The 18,940-nt window shown below is 41.4% G+C and overlaps 2 protein-coding genes across 2 annotated transcripts in view; both read right to left on the bottom strand.

Annotated features, from left to right (window-relative positions):
• The window catches only part of LOC125878607 (E3 ubiquitin-protein ligase Midline-1-like), a 54,032-nt gene extending 36,617 nt beyond the window's left edge, over positions 1–17,415 (bottom strand). Inside the window, exon 1 of the mRNA XM_049559917.1 lies at positions 16,590–17,415. Within this exon, the coding sequence (XP_049415874.1) occupies positions 16,590–17,066 (477 nt within the window). The 5' untranslated portion in view covers positions 17,067–17,415. The remainder of the gene's footprint in view (positions 1–16,589) is intronic.
• LOC125878609 (tripartite motif-containing protein 16-like) lies at positions 9,801–11,743 on the bottom strand. Its single transcript, XM_049559920.1, has one exon. It carries the CDS (start codon positions 11,686–11,688, stop codon positions 10,033–10,035), a length of 1,656 nt encoding a protein of 551 aa, XP_049415877.1. The 5' UTR covers positions 11,689–11,743; the 3' UTR covers positions 9,801–10,032.
• Positions 17,416–18,940: the final 1,525 nt, after the last annotated feature.

Here is an 18,940-nt window from a genome sequence, read left to right as displayed (position 1 = left end):
TATTTTCTTCATTGGCCCAAAGGTGCAGGTGGGAGGCTGGTGGCAATCCAGCAAAGAGTGATAAGGCCAGGAAATGTGTTTACAGTGTTATGGCTACATTTGTTCATAGTTTAAATGGTGCCATAATTGAGCACCCTCACATCAGACACATTCATCTCACACCTAGGAGAATTTATATGTTTTTAAAGCAGCTGTGCGGAACTTTTTACCATTAATAAAACTGTCTCTAGTTCGTATCACCCCCCCTTGAAGATCCACATATTTATTTGAATATGGCTATTTAGCGTAGCCTCACTCGGGTTGGACACACAGCGGAAGTCAGCAAACCAGAATACGGCACCCGAGGCGGAAGAGATTCTGCTCGCCCGCAGCGATTAAACCACAGAAGAAGGAGCCGTGTTTACAGTGTTCTTCGAGTAAGCAGTACGCAACGAGCATTGCTGAACACATAACACCTAACAGTTTTACCAGAGATGTATCTATGAGGACTTGGTTGTACTTTTGATGTCATGGTGGATAACGAAGGAGCATCATCTAAAATTATCTGTGACTGTGACCATGAACACAAATATACAGCAGGCAGTTGTCCTCAGCTTATAAGAAATTCAGAGCTACACCAGAACATTTATGAACAGGTCTTACTTTACTACTAATTTGTGTGTAACGTTAGCATGTTAGCATGTTTCCACTAATTACTTGGACTGACCTAACGTTAGTAGCGTTAGCTTTGCAAGCGAAGGCTGCAGGTAACAGCTTTGCTGTGTTAGGATTATGTTATGTCTTCACTGTGTAGCTTCACATAAAAGAATACTCCGACGATTTGGGAATTATGCCCTTTCTCTATCATTTTCATACTGAGACAACATGATCGATATCTTTTTTGTGTCTGTACATTCAGTGGCTGGGTCTCAGCGTTTAGCATTGAGCTTATAGGGGGTCAGTACGTCCTGCGCTGTGATCCGCAGAGGGATACACCAGTGAGCAGGCACAGACGTACCTTGTAAACAAAACTCAGCTGTTTATTTAGCCTAGCGATATCTCCGGACTATAGTAGCTGCAATGGACGAGTTTGAACGCGATTTTGAAGAGTTTCTTGTAGCAGACACAGATCCAGAGCCATACCTGTTCGAGCCGGAGTACACAGATGAGGAACTCCCATGTGTTGGATGCTGAGCAGGCGAGAAGAGAGGCTGAATCCTCCGCTCCCTCGGTGCTACCATCATTGTGGAGATATATCATCAGAAGGAAAACCGCCACAAAGAGTGCATCACAAGGAATGAAAACTTTGCAGCAATCACTAATCCTGGCGTGATTGAAACTTTTTTCATGTTCCTAAGATGAACTGGACAAAACACCCAGACCTCCAGGAGCTGATGGACAGCTTTCAGTCGGCTGAGTAATATTATCCGTGTCATCTCTTTGTTTGCTTTTACCGAGTGACCTAGCGTACCTGTCCCAGAGCTGTTGCTCACCGGTGTATCCCTCCGCAAGATGTACTGACTCTCTACAAGTGCCATGCTAACCGCTGTCTCAATATGAAAATGATAGAGAAAGGGCAAATCGTTGGAGTATTCTTTTCACATAATAATGCGGACTCAGCAGATGACTTGTTAACTGTTTATTCCTCCTTACACCGAATGTACACGGCTGCTTCTCATTGTTTCCAGTAGCACAACGGTTACTACATTACCCAGAATAACTTGAGGTTCACACTACTACGGTAGCCTTAGTAGCTTAAAATACACAACAGATTAGATTAGATCAGAACAGAAACACGACGGGAGAATTTACGGAGTAATTTCCACTAATTACTTGGACTGACCTGACGTTAGTTAATCCTCTTGCTCTCCAAAACAAATGTATGTGGTAATTGCTGGCTGCAGTCGTAATTTTACTAGGCTGTGGGTGTCATACCGCTTCGACCAAAGGGGCGCTATAATCAACGAAAACGAAAAGTTCCGCACAGCTGCTTTAAGTAAATTAGTTAATTGTCACCTCCAAACTGCTTACTGTTGGCAGTGTCACTGCTTTTGAATTTGGCCTTTAGGACACATTTTGTTAGGCCTGATCATAGCCCAGACTGTCATGGCTAATGTTGAGTTTTTTATATTCATCTATAACTTGTTAAAAGTTTCAATAAATTCTATTTACATTTGCACTCCTTTTGTCTTTGTTACTGACTGAATGTTGTATTTCACAATCAAATCTGACTGTCAATTGAAAGGACAAACAAATCATACACTACAGATAAAACATTAAGCATTAATGTTTAACATTGTCACTGACAAAAAATTAAGCAGTCCATTTCTGTGTGGGCCTGATTATTTCAACTTTGTACTTGAAGATAACTAAGCGCCTTACACCCAGCAGCAGAGAAGATTTTGGAGAGTAACCTTTGTTTGCTGCTCTGTTAGAAGTCTAGTTTTAACACAGAAGAATGTGACTGGATAAAAGGGCTCAAAGTGAAAAACAAAGAATTAGCTGGACGCAATAGTTTTGAAGCCCCCAAGGAGGTATCACTTGTTCGCTATGTTGCCAACTCTGAGAGGGTCTTCCTCAGGCAAAGGTATTGTGACGTTTTTATAGTGAGGCAAACAGAAACATAATCAGCCAATTGTGTGTTACATTTTTTTAGCCTCACTATATAAGCCTCAATACCGAGCAATACCCACAGAACCTTCTCATATGTCACAACGTCACAAAGAAATAATACCTCCTACGGGACTTAAAACTATTCAGTGTGCAGATATTTCCTTGTTTTTCACAAAAGGAGAAGAGTTTCTCAGTGAAATTTCTTCATTTGTCTTAAAGAAATGTTCAAACAAAACCAGCACATAACATCAGCTTTTCATTTTTTTCTGCTAAGATAAATGCAAACTTGGGTAAATGTTAAGACATAAATGGAAACATTAAGATGCCATTAATAACTATTATATTTTGTTAAAGGTTTAAATCATCACTATATTTCCAATCATCACAGGAAACTGATGAAAGACAGCTTTCAAAAAATTAGCTTTTACTCTAAAGTAAATTTTGTCTGATCCATTTTATATAGCAAAAGTTATAACCATTACACAAACAGTTTAACAACATTAAGTCAAAGCTTGCATTCATGAAAACATCCATATTAAAAGGTTACAAAAAGTACACATGAAATAAATTAAAAGATTTATAACAGTAATTATAAAACCTATGAATTAGGACCCAGTGTCATAATTTGCAAAATCTTAATTTCTTGTTAAACAACCTCTTTACTGTGGAGTAAATATCACATTGGTTGAGGCGTTGTAACTTTCCTCAGGTGTCCTACATGAGAGAAAGATGACAGGTTAAAAACACAGGTAGAAAACATTGACTACAGCCTGTCTTGGTTAAAAGCCCACTCACCACCAAAATGATCTTATTGCTGAGTAAGTGGCTGTCATTCATAAAATAGTTTTGTGTTAAGTTCTGTAGATATTTAATAATAATAATAATAATAATAATAATACATTTTATTTATATAGCGCTTTTACAGCTCTCAAAGACGCTTTACATTTAAAACAAAGAAATAAGTACATTCAAAAAAAAAAGGGGGGGGGGGTACATGAGAAACAGAAAATGAAAAGCTAATGTTTAAAAGGTTAAAAGTGGATTTGAAAAGGTGGGTTTTGAGGAGTGATTTGAAGGTGGATGGATCTGGATAGTCACAGATGTGTACAGGGAAGGTGTTCCAGAGGAAGGGGGCGGCTATTTGACTTTATATTTGAATGTGATTTTAAATTTAACAGTGTACTACCAAGACAACTGGAGTATGAATGTACAGTATGCAATTCATCCACATTAAAATAACTGTTGCTATCAAAAGGAAACTGAACTGTTATCAAAGCTCACTGCCACTGTGGAATCATGCTATGTTTGGCTGTCTCATTATGAGAATATTTTTTTCCATTGGTTCTTCACAGACTGTGTGTGGGGAAAAAGGTAGTAGTTCTCACTTTGATAAAGGGTCTTTGCATAAAAGGCACTAAAATGTTAAAGTCGGTAAATACATGTCATGTTCCTTGATTGATAAAATCTTCATTTGGCCTTTTGCATCAGGGGAACACTAAACTGCACTGGTGTGTCAGTAATTTCACCTTATCAGTAATAGTACAGAGCAAGCGGTGCCCTAATCGAGTACTTCGTAATGTATGACAATTAGTAATTTATGTAATGCATTTAAATGTATTATGGTCAATAATTCATCATTTTAAACTAATAAGTTTCTTGACTCTTTGTGAGGTACTGTATGAAAAAAAGGTGTCTTTATCCTGGAGTCAGTGCTGAAGTGATGACTCTCAAAGTGTTCACTGCACAGATGGGAAGTCTTGTTTGGAGTCCAGTTCTGTCTCCTCGTGTTGAGTGTCCACTGGTCCAGTCTGTCTGGGTCACCTAGAGGAAAACTTTACACAGACGAATAGATATTAAAAGTAATATATGTGTTAGGTTACCTACTTCACAGACACTTTTACATGCAAACAATACAACTTAAATTACTTCAGTGTTCAACAGATCATAATCAATTTATTTTAGCAAAACAAAAAGGTGGTGGCCATCACAGTCCTCATATTCTGTCTGTGCATTATCTATTGTTGTGTACAGGCCTATATCATACACTAATCTTCTTAATATTTTATACAGTGGTGGAAAAAAGTTTTCGGACACCCCATGCATTTGTGAAATATTGCATTAAGAATCACTCTTAGGTCTTCAAGTGCAATTTCTTTTAGTACAGTCACAGCCAAAATACTAAATAAATCCTAAAAAAGCCATTAAAAACTTAAAATTAATTGGTTCTGTAAAAATTTTGAGTATTGGGTCATTTTGGTACCAGTGATGAAAGTCGTTCTTTTTATTAAAAGACACAATTTTTGTTGCCAAGCTTCGTGTCTACATAAAGCCAGCACATTTGAAAGTTCTTCAGACACAAAAATGGCTAAAACAAGGAACCTAACGCAGGAAACATGCCTGAAGATAAAGATTCTCAGCCAGGAAGGGTACAGCTGCCGCCAGATAGCCAGGAAGTGCAGGTGCAGTCTTTCAGCAGTTGGATACACTCTGCAGAATGATACCTTGAACATGGGCACGAATTGGCTGAGTTGATGCAGAGCAGACGGCCGAGTCTGAGCTCAGCTCCGCCGAGCTCCGCACAGCAGAGCCAGCGGCTAGTTAGCATGCTAGTTAGCCACCCGTGATGGTGCGACCTGTCACTCAAAGTGACCATGCCCTTAATTATGTGCAATTTCAAACATTAATAACATTTAAACGAAAGACCCCCCCTCTGGAGCCAGCCTCAAGTGGACAGTCAGTGAACTGCAGTTTTTGGCACTTCCGCATTGGTCTCACTCATCTCCCCCGGAGGCTGGGGCTTGGTGCAGCATTTAACTGGCAGGGCCGTACATTACAGATATCAATTAAAAAGAGACGTTCACTTAAAGCTATAGTTGGTAATGTTGGAGAGCTAGCAAGATTTGAAAGCGGCACCTCCTCTAAGCTCCACCCCCTCCTCCCCCTCCCATCAGTGCTCCGTCCAAAGCCATGGCCACAAACTTGAATGTGCATGGAGTCAGCAGGGCAGAGGAGAGCCGAGTAAAATAACAAGTCCCCCCGAAGCAAACAAATAATTACCTGTCCAACAGAAAGACAGCAACCTCTGCATCACTTTTCAGGCCCTTCAGCTCCCTCAGTTGTCTCCACCATTCAGCTGCACAGATGTTGATGTCTTGTTTGTCCTCTCCCTTTATCCAAAGCCTTTTTCGTCGCAGCCTTTTCTGCCTTCGACTTTCTCTTCTCAGCCTGTTTAGCGGGGTGAGCTGTGGTAAGTAACACTGGAAGTGCTACTTTTGGCTGTATTTTCTCTGCCATTGTTCAGCAAATTCCTGCTAACTCAGTATTTCTGCTGAGGAGTGCTGAATATTTCCGGCAACGGTGACACGTGATGAGTGCATGCAGGGAGGAGGGGGGGGGACAGAGGGGGGCTCGGTCAGGACGAGACACGAAGGCATCTGATTGGTTCTTTCCATTCGCACCGAATGGCAGGGATTGGTCAGAGTTTTTACAGGCCTGCAGCTGCCACAGAGGTCGGATTTTTTTCCATTCCTTTTTCTGAACACATTATGTACTGACTACTCTCAAGATGGAAGGACCATTTCACCCAATATAACAAGAAGTGTTTCTGAACAGGATTACTAACTATAGCTTTAAAAAGGACAGTATCATGAAAAATAAGAAATTGCTAAAAGACTGAATAAACACTACTGAAACACTAAAACAAATAAAAATGATGGTTAGTTACAGTGAAACTCCCCAAAAAGTCCAAGTCTGGCAAGCTGCCCTGTGTCTTTATCCTTGCCCTGTGTTACTCCCTGTTCTCCTGAGCTTTCCAACTTGGTGACTGACAGGAGAACCACACCTCTGCATGCTGTATGCTGGGGGAGATAGGAACACAATCAGTGATCACATGACACACATGTCCTCACCTGGACCACAGACAGGTGTACGACTGCTCCCCAATTTCATAATATTCCCCGGGGCTCGCACAGCTGCGGTCACATCTGTCTCTCCATGCATCCCTCTCTCTGCTCTGCCTCTGTCCATCTGTGTGGCCCCCCTTTTATGTTTGTTTTTATGTTTGCTATGTCCATTCTGGGCTGCTGTATGGAGGTGCAACATGGTGATCTTGTTGACGAGGACTAAGCTCCCTTTGTAGATATAAACGTCTCTTTCTAAGGTAACAAATCACAACAATAATTATTTTTGAGTTCTTATACACTAAAGACAACATATCTATTATATTATATTCCATTTCTGCCAATATATCCCTCTAAATCCTTCACACTGCACCTTTAAGTGCATAAAGAAATGCTTGCACACACAGTTATCTTGATCACTTGAGCCTGTGTTGAATTAGCCTGATTGCATGAGCTTTAATTGACCTTTCTGGAGATGCTTGAGCCCCGACTGATTTGTTAGGTTCATTCAAGTCAGGTTTTAGACTTAAATCCTCACTTTTCTTAACATGCTATGGAACAGGCCTCTGGCTTTGAACTCCTCAGATCCTCTAGTGTTTAAAATAACATCAAGGGCAGTAAAGTGTTTTTGCAGTGTTAGTATGACGTATTTAAAGTGGACCAGTTGTTTGTTTTACAGGCTAAATAAATGATATGTAGCAGAGTGCATTGTTATGTATATCATGACCACACTGACCCTGAGTGCATCATCAATACAGAGAGAAGTCAGATGATGAAACAGAATATATCAGCGGGTTCTGAAAACACAGCGACCCTTCAGAGCAGTGGTTTTCAAACATCTTTAAGTAAATCTAAAATATTTCAGTGGCCGGCTCTTAAGCTGGACAAAAAGTGGGAGTCACACTGGTAAATTAACAAATAAAGTGATTTATTAACGAAAAAGCAATCAAACCAGTCACACAAATAGAAAGGATGAATCTATAGAGTCAGCAGTGTAGGTAGTGGATGAGTGACGGCTGTTTCTCTGTAAGAAAACACAAAGACGTATGGTGTAGCGGTCTGCCCACAGCAGACTGGCTGCTCTGTGTTATATGTGCACGGGCCACACTGGGCCCAGGTGTGTCCCATGATGCTGATTGCACTCAATCAAGGTCTGCAGCCCTGGAATAAAAAAGGACAGACACAGCAAAGGAACCAATCAGAGAGGCCGTCACATTTGTAATATTGTTTTAGCCAAGTACCCCCTGACCTGCGCAAAACTGTTTGTTAGAAAAAAAGTCTTTATCAAGAGGTCCAATGAAAGGGCCCAATAAAAGCCCATTAAAACATATTCCTCCTGATACTGAGGGTATTTTATTGGTTCTGTTTTCACTCTTTTTCACTTCTCTCTCTTTGTTTCCAGCTGTATTGCTGCTACGTTTCAACAGCAAATCCAGTTACTTAATTTTCGTCCGTCATTCAATGTCAAAACTGGCGTCCCACTCACAGAGAACAAATGTAAATGTGATTGCATTTGTTGCAGTTGACAGTTTATAGCAGCCAATGATTTCACCGAAAACAGGAGCACTGAGTTTAAAATGTGGTTTAACGAACTTACATTTGCATTTTCTTATTGAACTTATAGTCTAATTATTTAAGTACTTATTCATGCAGTACTCCAAAGTACCTCTAGGGGTAGCCATACCACCATTACAGAAACACTGATTTAGTGCGACTACCCATTGCAGCTTTTCTGTGGTGGTTTTGTTCCAGAGTGCTGTGAGTGATCAGAAAGCCCAAAGTGCCACTTTATGTTTTCTGTGTCATAAACTGTTCCTTTAAACTTCAGCATGGCAGCCTGTCAGTGAAGAAGACAGTCAGATTTGCTCATCATGTCATTTTGTCACCACCAGGTGTCTCCCTTGGTTTTGTTTCCCCTCTGTGACAGTCGAGACCTTTGTCACAGTGGACATTTTATACAGTAGGAACAGCACAGGTGTTAAAATAACATTAAGAATGCCTCTGTTCTGTTCAAGGGTCCCAGATGGACAATTAAAAAATACACAAGGATTGAAATCCATGAAGCAGAACCAAAGATATTTTTTATTCCACACATTCATGAAAAAATACTTTATCAGTCCTTGAGGGAAAAATCAACTTCATTAAATGATCTAATTAATAAATCCTGGTTCAGTTTCTCCATTCATTTAATCCACATTGAGTCTGATAAACCAGAATGTCTGCACTGTAGAGGAAAATCAACAATGCTTCACAAGTGATTATCAGTATAGTAACAATAATTATACATCTTAACTACACTTTTAAAAAATAAACATCAGCTATGATCATCTGTGAGCTCAAATCAAACACTTTACAGCACAAAAATTGTATACATGTCAATAATTACATGAGTTTATTTCTATAAACACTCTAAAATACATAGCTGTTAACTTTTTTGATTTTTGTTTCCAATTACTCAAAGTTTCCCACTATACAAACATTGACTGAAAAATAATTCAATAACAACTCCACAATATTATTTTACTTAATAGATTTGAAAAGGAACCCCCACACTTATAGATTCTGTTAATTTTTGATCATCTGATATTTAAAGCTATAGTTGGTAATCCTGTTCAGAAACACTTTTTGTTATACTGGGTGAAATGGTCCTTCCACCCTGAGAGCAGTCAATACATAATGTGTTCAGAAAAAGGAATGAAAAAAAATCCGACCTCTGTGGCAGCTGCAGGCCTGTAAAAACTCTGACCAATCCCTGCCATTCGGTGCGAATGGAAAGAACCAATCAGATGCCTTCATGTCTCGTATTGCCTGAGCCCCTCTCGGTTCCTCCCTCCCTCCTCCCTGCCTGCACTCATTACGTGTCACCGTTGCCGGAAATATTCAGCATACTCCTCAGCAGAAATACTGAGTTAGCAGGAGTTTGCTGAACAATGGCAGAGAAAATGCAGCCAAAAGTATCACTTCCAGCGTTACTTGTAACGGCTCGCCCCGCTAAACAGTCTGAGAAAAGAAAGTCAGAGGCAGAAAAGGCTGCGATGAAAAAGGCTTTGGATAAAGTGAGAGGACAAACCAGATATCAACATCCGTGCAGCTTTTGAACAGTGGAGACAACTGAGGGAGCTGAAGGGCCTGAAAAGTGATGCAGAGGTTGCTGTCTTTCTGTTGGACAGGTAATTATTTGTTTGCTTCGGGGGGACTTGTTATTTTACTCGGCTCTCCTCTGCTCTGCTGACTGCAGGATGCGCGTTCAGGCATGTCTGGGCTCGTGGATTTGGATGGAGCACTGACTGGAGGGGGAGCAGGGGGTGGAGCTTAGAGGAGGTGCCGCTTTCAAATCTTGCTAGCTCTCCAACATTACCAACTATAGCTTTAAGTTCTATACAGTGATGCTTGATACACATATATCTTCATATACCCACACTGTTTGAGTGACTGTTCAGTGCAGAACCATCACAGCACAGAGAGCTGAACAACAAAGATGGAGAGTAAATTTACTACCCAAAAGTAGATTCTCAGCCTTTGTCTTGTTTATAACACCTGTCTACTTGAGATCACACAATTCAGCAGAGCAATCAAAACCATAAACACCAAGTCCAGCACAGAGAGGCTGAGTGAATGTGGTCTGGACTCTGTGGAGGAGAGTCATGGTGTCAGAGATGCTGTAGAAGGACAAAATACCTGCAGGGTGATCCAGGTACACTCCCACTCTGGAGGACTGAGGGCCTGAGATGGGAGTGCTGATACTGTTATGTCTGAATTTATAAGAATCACTCAAACAATATACTGCCCAAGATGTGTCATTGTTCCCAAATCCAGTATCACATACTGGTCTTCTCCTATGTGCAGATGTGACTGCTACTGAAACTGTTCCACCATTCCACTCCACCTCCCAGTAACACCGTCCAGTCAGACTCTCTCTGCTCAGGACCTGACAACGACTGTCGAAAACTAGCATTAAAAATGATGATAGTCTCACTGTTGCTCTTCTGTTCCCTTCAGATAATTCGAGCCATCTGCCTGCTGTGTTTGGATCCAGTGTGATCTGACGTGAATACTGTAAGAATTCAGCTCTGGTCTTGGGCTGAGGTTGTGCCAGCAAAACATCCACTTCAGTCTTTGTCAGTGAGATCTCGGTCCACACATCACTAACAAAGTCCTGGAGTTTATCTCTGGCCTCTGACACAGCTGCAGTCACATCCTCAAAGTGTTGTACAGGGCGGATATTGATCCTGGATGAGTCTTTAGAGTCAGTGAGATGTGACAGTGAGGGGTAGCTCTGTAGAAACTGGGTGTGGTCCTCTGTGTGTGAGAGCTTCTCCAGCTCAGTGTCTTTCCTCCTCAGATCAGTGATCTCCTGCTGCAGCTTCTCCTGAAGCTCTTTGACTTGGTTCACTTTAGTTTGCTGCTGAGATCTGATGTGCTGCTTCACATCAGACCTACTTTTCTTGATGAGACGGATCAGATCTGTGAAGATCTTCTCACTGTCCCTCACTGCTTTATCAGCAGAGTGATTGATAGCCTCCACCTCCTGCTGAAGCGCCTTCACATCTTTCTCTCTGTTCTGGATTCTCTGCTGGATGTTTTGTCGACTCACTCCGAGCTCTTTCTGCCTCTCAGTCCGTTCTGCTGCAGCTGAAATTGTGTCGTGGCCTTTATGTTCGTCCATGGAGCACAGATAACAGATACACTGCTGATCAGTGCGGCAGAAAATCTCGATCACCTTGTTGTGACGAGTACAGATGTTCTCCTGAAGCTTCTTGGAGGGGCCGACCAGCTTGTGTTTTTCAAAGGCAGGGGATTCATAGTGAGGCTGGAGGTGCTGCTCACAGTAAGACACCAGACACTGCAGACAGGACTTGACAGCTTTCAGCTTTCTCCCAGTACAGACATCACAGGCCACATCTTCAGGTCCAGCATAGCAGTGATCAGCTGGAGCAGCTTGGAGTCCTGTCTTCTTCAGTTCCTCCACTAAATCTCCTAACATGGTGTTTTTCACAAGAGCAGGCCTCGGCATGAAGGTGTGTCTGCACTGAGGACAGCTGTGGATTTGCTTCTGATCCTCTTCATCCCAGTGGCTTTTAATACAGTTCATACAGTAGTTGTGTCCACAGGCAATAGTCACGGGATCCTTCAGTAGATCCAGACAGATCGAACAGCGGAGTTTTTCCTGGTCCATCTGAATTCCTCGCTGCGCCATTTCACCTCTCAGAGACAGTGAATGTCAAATAGTTTCACTTTGTCAAACAAGGAAGAAGCTGAGAACTGATCTAAACCAAACTGAGCTCCCTTTCTTCTTGTTCAATTACTGATAAACACTGTGTGTGGCGTGAGAGCACCTGCTTATTGCAGCATGTTACGTGTATAGAGTGAAAGGTTTGTTTATTTGTTTTCTCTCTCTCTCTCTCCTCCTCTTTTCCTGCAGGTGGGAATTAAAAGATTGGCTGCCACCTGTGAACTCCAGAAGAGCAGAGTACTGGCTCACACACTGGCCAGTCAGCCAATCAGAGATGGAGGAAACCATTTTAAAAGCCTGTCTAGCTCCTTGTTTGCTCTCTCTCTTGCTTTGCATACTAGGAAGGTTTGTGGCGGGGAGGTAGGGCTGAGGTAAGGCTGGGGTACCCTGTACATTCTGCACACACATAGAAAGTAATTGTTACTTTTGTAGATAAGGTAGTCAGGCCTTTTGTTTTCTTTTCCTTTCTACACAAAAAGCACTGAGCTAGGCCTATTTTGTTGTTCTTTGTTTCTTTTGTTTGGCACAACCCCCACAGTTCCTCCTTCCCCCACATTTCAAAACCTTCATTTGTTGTCCACTTATTTAATCAAAGATTGTAAATAAATCCTTTTGTTTTGACTGACTTTACTGGTTGTCAGCGTTATTGTTTCTGTTTGCATCTTGTAAAGAGAAACGTAACACAGCATCTTGGTTTCACCCATCGATAAACTTGCATACCTGCCAAGGGTGGAGGACGCAAGAAACACATGGACTGAACAGGACTGGCTGCATTTGAGAGAGGGGAGAGGAAAGAAGTTGTGATCACAGGTGGGGCAATCAGCTTGCATGGCTGTGCATTACAGACATGAATTACAAATAGACGTTCACTTAAGAAGGACAGTATCATGAAAAATAGGAAATTGCTAAAAGACTGAATAAACACTACTGAAACACTAAAACAAATAAAAATGATAGTCAGTTACAGTAAAACAAGTCTGGCAAGCTGCCCTGTGTCTTTATCCTTGCCCTGTGTTACTCCCTGTTCTCCAGCTTGCTCACTTTTCGCATGCACACTGCCTGAGCTTTACAACCTGGTGACTGACAGGAGAACCACATCTCTGCATGCTGTATGCTGGGGGAGATATGAACACAATCAGTGATCACATGATACACATGTCCTCACCTGGACCACAGACAGGTGTACGGCTGCTCCCCAGTTTCTTAATATCTCCCGGGGCTCGTACTGCTGTGGCCACATCTGTCTCTCCATGCATCCCTCTCTCTGCTCTGCCTCTGTCCATCTGTGTGGCCCCACTTTTATGTTTGTTTTTAAGTTTGCTATGTCCATTCTGGGCTACTGTATGGAAGAGCAACTGGCGATCATATTGATGGGGACCAGTTCCCTTTGTAGATATAAATGTTTCATTCTAAGGTAACAAATCACAACAATAATTATTTTTGAGTTCTTATACACTAAAGACAGCATATCTATTATATTATTTTCCATTTCTGCCAATATATCCCTCTAAATCCTTCACACTGCACCTTTAAGTGCATAAAGAAATGCTTGCACACACAGTTATCTTGATCACTTGAGCCTGTGTTGAATCAGTCTTACTTAATTGGTCAACAATTAAGTTAAAAAAAAAGACTTTAAAAAATCACTAATTATACAAAAAAGGCGAAAAATATAATAACAAAAAGATAGTTATTGTGTTAAACAATCTATGCAAAAATGAGTTTGAAATAAATTGATTAAAGTTAAATAAAAAAAACTACAATTTACTGAAAAAAATAGATAAGAGTAAATAAAAAATACCATACTTCTCCAAGAAAGAAATATGTAATACATATAAACTGCACATTTTTATTTTTGATTTTTAAATTGAACACAAAAGGCCTTTAAGCAGTGACTCACATTGAAATCATTTTCATTTTGCCAGGCATTTAACATGACCAGTTTGCAGGCAGTGCACAAGAAGTCCCCACACAGTCTCACAAACGCAATGTCTACATCATCACACCCTCTGACCCTCAGCAGAGAGATCGTCAGCTCTCTCTCTGCTTCTCCATCCTCATCCAAAGGATCTTACAGGAACTGGAGGAAAGGGGGCATCACTTAAACGATGAAACCGCGTCAGTAGAAAAACCCTGTATCACATCAGTCTGGATCTGAGATTATGAGCAGTATTTTGTCACTGCTTCAGTATAGAAAAGTCAAAATAATCTAAAAGCCTGAATAATTTCAGTTAAAACCACACCACTGACAACAGGAACACTGAGTTTTAAATGTGGTTATCAACATTACATTTGCATTTTCTTATTGAACTTACAGTCTAATTATTTTAGTATTTATACATGCAGTACTCCAAAGTACCTCTAGGGGTAGCCATACCACCATTACAGAAACACTGATTTAGTGCAACTACCCATTGCAGCTTTTCTGTGGTGGTTTTGTTCCAAAGTGCTGTGAGTGATCAGAAAGCCCAAAGTGCCACTTTATGTTTTCTGTGTCATAAACTGTTCCTTTAAACTTCAGCATGGCAGCCAGGGTTGCCAGGTCTGCTTATTAGCCTCGACTTTGGGCTTGTTTCTAAAGTGGAGTTGTTTATTTGGGCTTGCTCTCTAAACATCACCTTTCTCTATATATATCCATCTATTAAGTTATTTAAACGCATGATAGTCGCTTCTTTTGGGCTTGTTTCCATAGCCCTGGTTGCTTGTTTCTCTCCCAAGATCTGGCAACACTGATGGCAGCCTGTCTGTGAAGGAGACAGTCAGATTTGTTCATGTCATTTTGTCACCACCAGATGTCTCCCTTGGGTTTGTTTTCCCTCTGTGACAGTAGAGGCCTTTATCACAGTGGACATTTTATACAGTAGGAACAGCACAGGTGTTAAAATAACATTAAGAATGCTTCTGTTCTGTTCAAGTGTCCCAGATGGACAATTAAAAAATACAGAAGGATTGAAATCCATGAAGCAGAACCAAAGATATTTTTTATTCCACACATTCATAAAAAAATACTTTATCAGTCCTTGAGGGAAAAATCAACTTTATTAAATGATCTAATTAATAAATCCTGGATCAGTTTCTCCATTCATTTAATCCACATTAAGCCTGATAAACCAGAATGTCTGCACTGTAGAGGAAAATCAACAATGCTTCACAAGTGATTATCAGTATAGTAACAATAACTATACATCTTAACTACACTTTTAAAAGTAAACATCAACTATAATCATCTGTGAGCTCAAATCAAACACTACAGCACAAAAATTGTATACATGTCAATAATTACATGAGTTTATTTCTATATATAAACACTCTAAAATACATAGCTGTCTAATTTAAATTTTTGTTTCCAATTAATCAAAGTTTTCCACTGTACAAACATTATCTAAAAAAAAATTAAGCTCGACAATATTATTTTACTTAATAGATTTTAAAAGAAAACCCCCACACTTATAGATTCTGTTAATTTCTGATCATCTGATATTTAAGTTATATACATATATGCTTGATATACATACATCTTCATATACCCACACTGTTTGAGTGACTGTTCAGTGCAGAACCATCACAGCACAGAGAGCTGAACAACAAAGATGGAGAGTAAATATACTACCTAAAAGTAGATTGTCAGCCTTTGTCTTGTTTATAACACCTGTCTACTTGAGATCACACAATTCAGCAGAGGAATCATAACCATAAACACCAAGTCCAGCATAGAGAGGCTGAGTGAATGTGGTTTGGACTCTGTGGAGGAGAGTCATGGTGTCAGAGATGCTGTAGAAGGACAAAATACCTGCAGGGTGATCCAGGTACACTCCCACTCTGGAGGACTGAGGGCCGGAGATGGGAGTGATGATGTTGTTATGTCTGAATTCATAAGTTTCATTCCAATAATATACTGCCCAAGATGTGTCATTGTTCCCAAATCCAGTATCACATACTGGTTCTCTCCTATGTGCAGATGTGACTGCTACTGAAACTCTATGTCCACTCCACTCCACCTCCCAGTAACATCGTCCAGTCAGACTCTCTCTGCTCAGGACCTGATGTCTGTTGATGTTACTGTGTGACGCTGGTGGAGAAAACCAATACAACTGGTACGCTGAAAATAATCGGGGTCTCACTGTTGCTCTTCTGTTCCCTTCAGATAATACGACCCAGCTTCCTGCTGTGTTTGGATCCAGTGTGATCTGACGTGAATACTGTAAGAATTCAGCTCTGGTCTTGGGCTGAGGTTGTGCCAGCAAAACATCCACTTCAGTCTTTGTCAGTGAGATCTTGGTCCACACATCACTAACAAAATCCTGTAGTTTATCTCTGGCCTCTGACACAGCTGCAGTCACATCCTCAAAGTGTCGCACAGGGCGGATATTGATCCTGGATGAGTCTTCAGAGTCAGTGAGATGTGACAGTGAGGGGTAGCTCTGTAGAAACTGGGTGTGGTCCTGTGTGTGTGAGAGCTTCTCCAGCTCAGTGTCTTTCCTCCTCAGATCAGTGATCTCCTGCTGCAGCTTCTCCTGAAGCTCTTTGACTTGTCTAACTTTAGTTTGCTGCTGAGATCTGATGTGCTGCTTCACATCAGACCTACTTTTCTCAACGAGACGGATCAGATCTGTGAAGATCTTCTCACTGTCCCTCACTGCTTTATCAGCAGAGTGATTGATAGCCTCCAGTTCCTGCTGAAGCACCGTCACATCTTTCTCTCTGTTCTGGATTATCTGCTGGATCTTTTGTCGACTCACCCCGAGCTCTTTCTGCCTCTCGGTCCGTTCTGCTGCAGCTAAGACTGTGTCGTGGCCTTTATGTTCATCCATGGAGCACAGATAACAGATACACTGCTGATCAGTGCGGCAGAAAATCTCAATCACCTTGTTGTGACGAGTACAGATGTTCTCCTGAAGCTTCTTGGAGGGGTCAACCAGCTTGTGTTTTTCAAAAGCAGGGGATTCATAGTGAGGCTGGAGGTGCTGCTCACAGTAAGACACCAGACACTGCAAACAGGACTTGACAGCTTTCAGCTTTCTCCCAGTACAGAAATCACAGGCCACATCTTCAGGTCCGGCATAGCAGTGATCAGCTGGAGCAGCTTGGAGTCCTGTCTTCTTCAGTTCGTCCACTAAATCTGCTAACGTGGTGTTTTTCACAAGAGCAGGCCTCGGCATGAAGGTGTGTCTGCACTGAGGACAGCTGTGGATTTGCTTCTGATCCTCTTCATCCCAGTGGCTTTTAATACAGCTCATACAATAGTTGTGTCCACAGGGAATAGTCACGGGATCCTTCAGTAGATCCAGACAGATCGAACAGCAGAGTTTTTCCTGGTTCATCTGAATTCCTCGCTGCGCCATTTCACCTCTCAGAGACAGTGAATGTCAAATAGTTTCACTTTCTCAAACACGGAAGAAGCTGGGAACCGAACCAAACCAAAATGGAGTTCCCCTTTCTTCATGTTCACTCATTGATATGCAGTGAATGGGGCTTGAGAGCATTTGCACATCACAGGATGTTGGTTACACTCATCTGTAAACTTGCATAATGGTTCAGGGTGGAGGAAACAGGAAACACGTGGACTGAACAGACCTGGCTGCACTCGAGAATGGGGAGAGGAAAGCAAAAATGTGTATCGCTCCCAGTATACCACAAAAACTTCCTGCAATGATAAATATTGCCACTACCTCTGCAGCCAGTCCTCTTAGGAATACAGTTTAATGTAGGCTTGGAAAGGCTGTGTGACATAAATAGGTTTCAATTTGTAGATTAATGTACGAGTAACATGACTAATTATTTTGTCTTCTATAGAAATAATTCACATTCATGAATTAACAAAACATAATGTTGAACTATAGTTGGAATTTTAACATGTGTTTAAAGGGCCAGTGTGTAATATTCGGCATGGTTTATTGTCAAATCTGAATCTGAATCTGAATATTCTACCCATTAATATGTTTATATAAGTGTATAATCGCTATAAAATAAAATTCGTTTGGTTTTCTTAGCCTTATAATTATGCTTTTATATATATACACACACACACACACACATATATATATATATAGCAAGGGCCTTGCTTTAGAGAGGTCGCCATCTTGCACCGCCATGTATGTACGGCAGACCGAGCAGACAATCCAGCCAGCCAGAGAACGCATTTTGCGTGTATAAATAAACCAACGAAGACAGCGGAAGGAAGGAAGAAGGAGGAGGAAACAGCAGAGAGTGTTAGTAGTTCGTCAATAGAGAGTAGCGAAAGGTTTTTTTAGTTATAAAGTTTGCGAATGGACCACACTTACCATGCAACAGAAGAGAATGAACCCGAAGTGTCATCTGCGAGGAAAAGAAGACGCAACTTCACTCCTTGTGATGCACTCTCTGCGGCGCTTTTCCTCCTGAAGATATATCTCCCCAACGATGGTAGCAGTAGCACCGAATCCCATTCTGTGCAGCAAAATGAGAGCGGAGGATTCAGCCTCTCTTCTCGCCCGCTCAGCATCCAAGTTCCTCATCTGTATGCTCCGGCTCAAACAGGTATGGCTCTGGGTCTGTATCCGCTACAAGAAACTCCTCAAAATCGCGTTCAAAGTCGTCCATTGCAGCTACTATAGTCCGGAGATATTGCCAGGCTAAATAAACAGCTGAGCTCTGTTTACAGGCTACGCTGTCAGTCAGTGTGCGGGCTGGAGATTGGTGGAGCAGAGAGGGGAGGGGGTGCCCGCTAGGTATTGTAAACGAGTATGTGTGTATGAAGTGTGTCTGTTACACTAGAAGAGTCAGAGTTTGGGACGGAGTCTTTTACCCCCTGGAGTGTTACTGGAGTTTTTGGAGTGCTCAAATAAACTGGCCTTTTCCCTGAACGCTCCTCTGGTCTCCTGCTTGTGAGGGATTCATTACAATATCGTAACATGGTTTAGATTTCTAAATAAATATTCACCTCGTCGCTAGATAGACCTACTCCTGAAAAACTCTTGTCTGCGCAAGGCTTTTTGTCCCCACAAGGCCACGGTCATTTACCCGACGGGAGGGGTGAGCGAGTGAGCCCTGCAATCTAGAATTTGACCACTGATGTCACTGTTTTCAATGGTTTTCAACCCATTTTACACACTGGCCCTTTAAGATGCATGTATGTCAAAGATAAAACAAAGTTGTTCCACAGTTAAACAGTTCAACTCCTCCTTCACCAGCCAGGAGAGGCCACCACATCCTTTTAATTATTTCCTCAATTTTACAG

Source organism: Epinephelus fuscoguttatus, linkage group LG18 (genome assembly GCF_011397635.1).
Source record: "Epinephelus fuscoguttatus linkage group LG18, E.fuscoguttatus.final_Chr_v1".
NCBI lineage: Eukaryota > Metazoa > Chordata > Actinopteri > Perciformes > Serranidae > Epinephelus > Epinephelus fuscoguttatus.
Note: the sequence above shows the minus strand (reverse complement) of the source record. Positions and strands in the feature narration are given on the sequence as shown.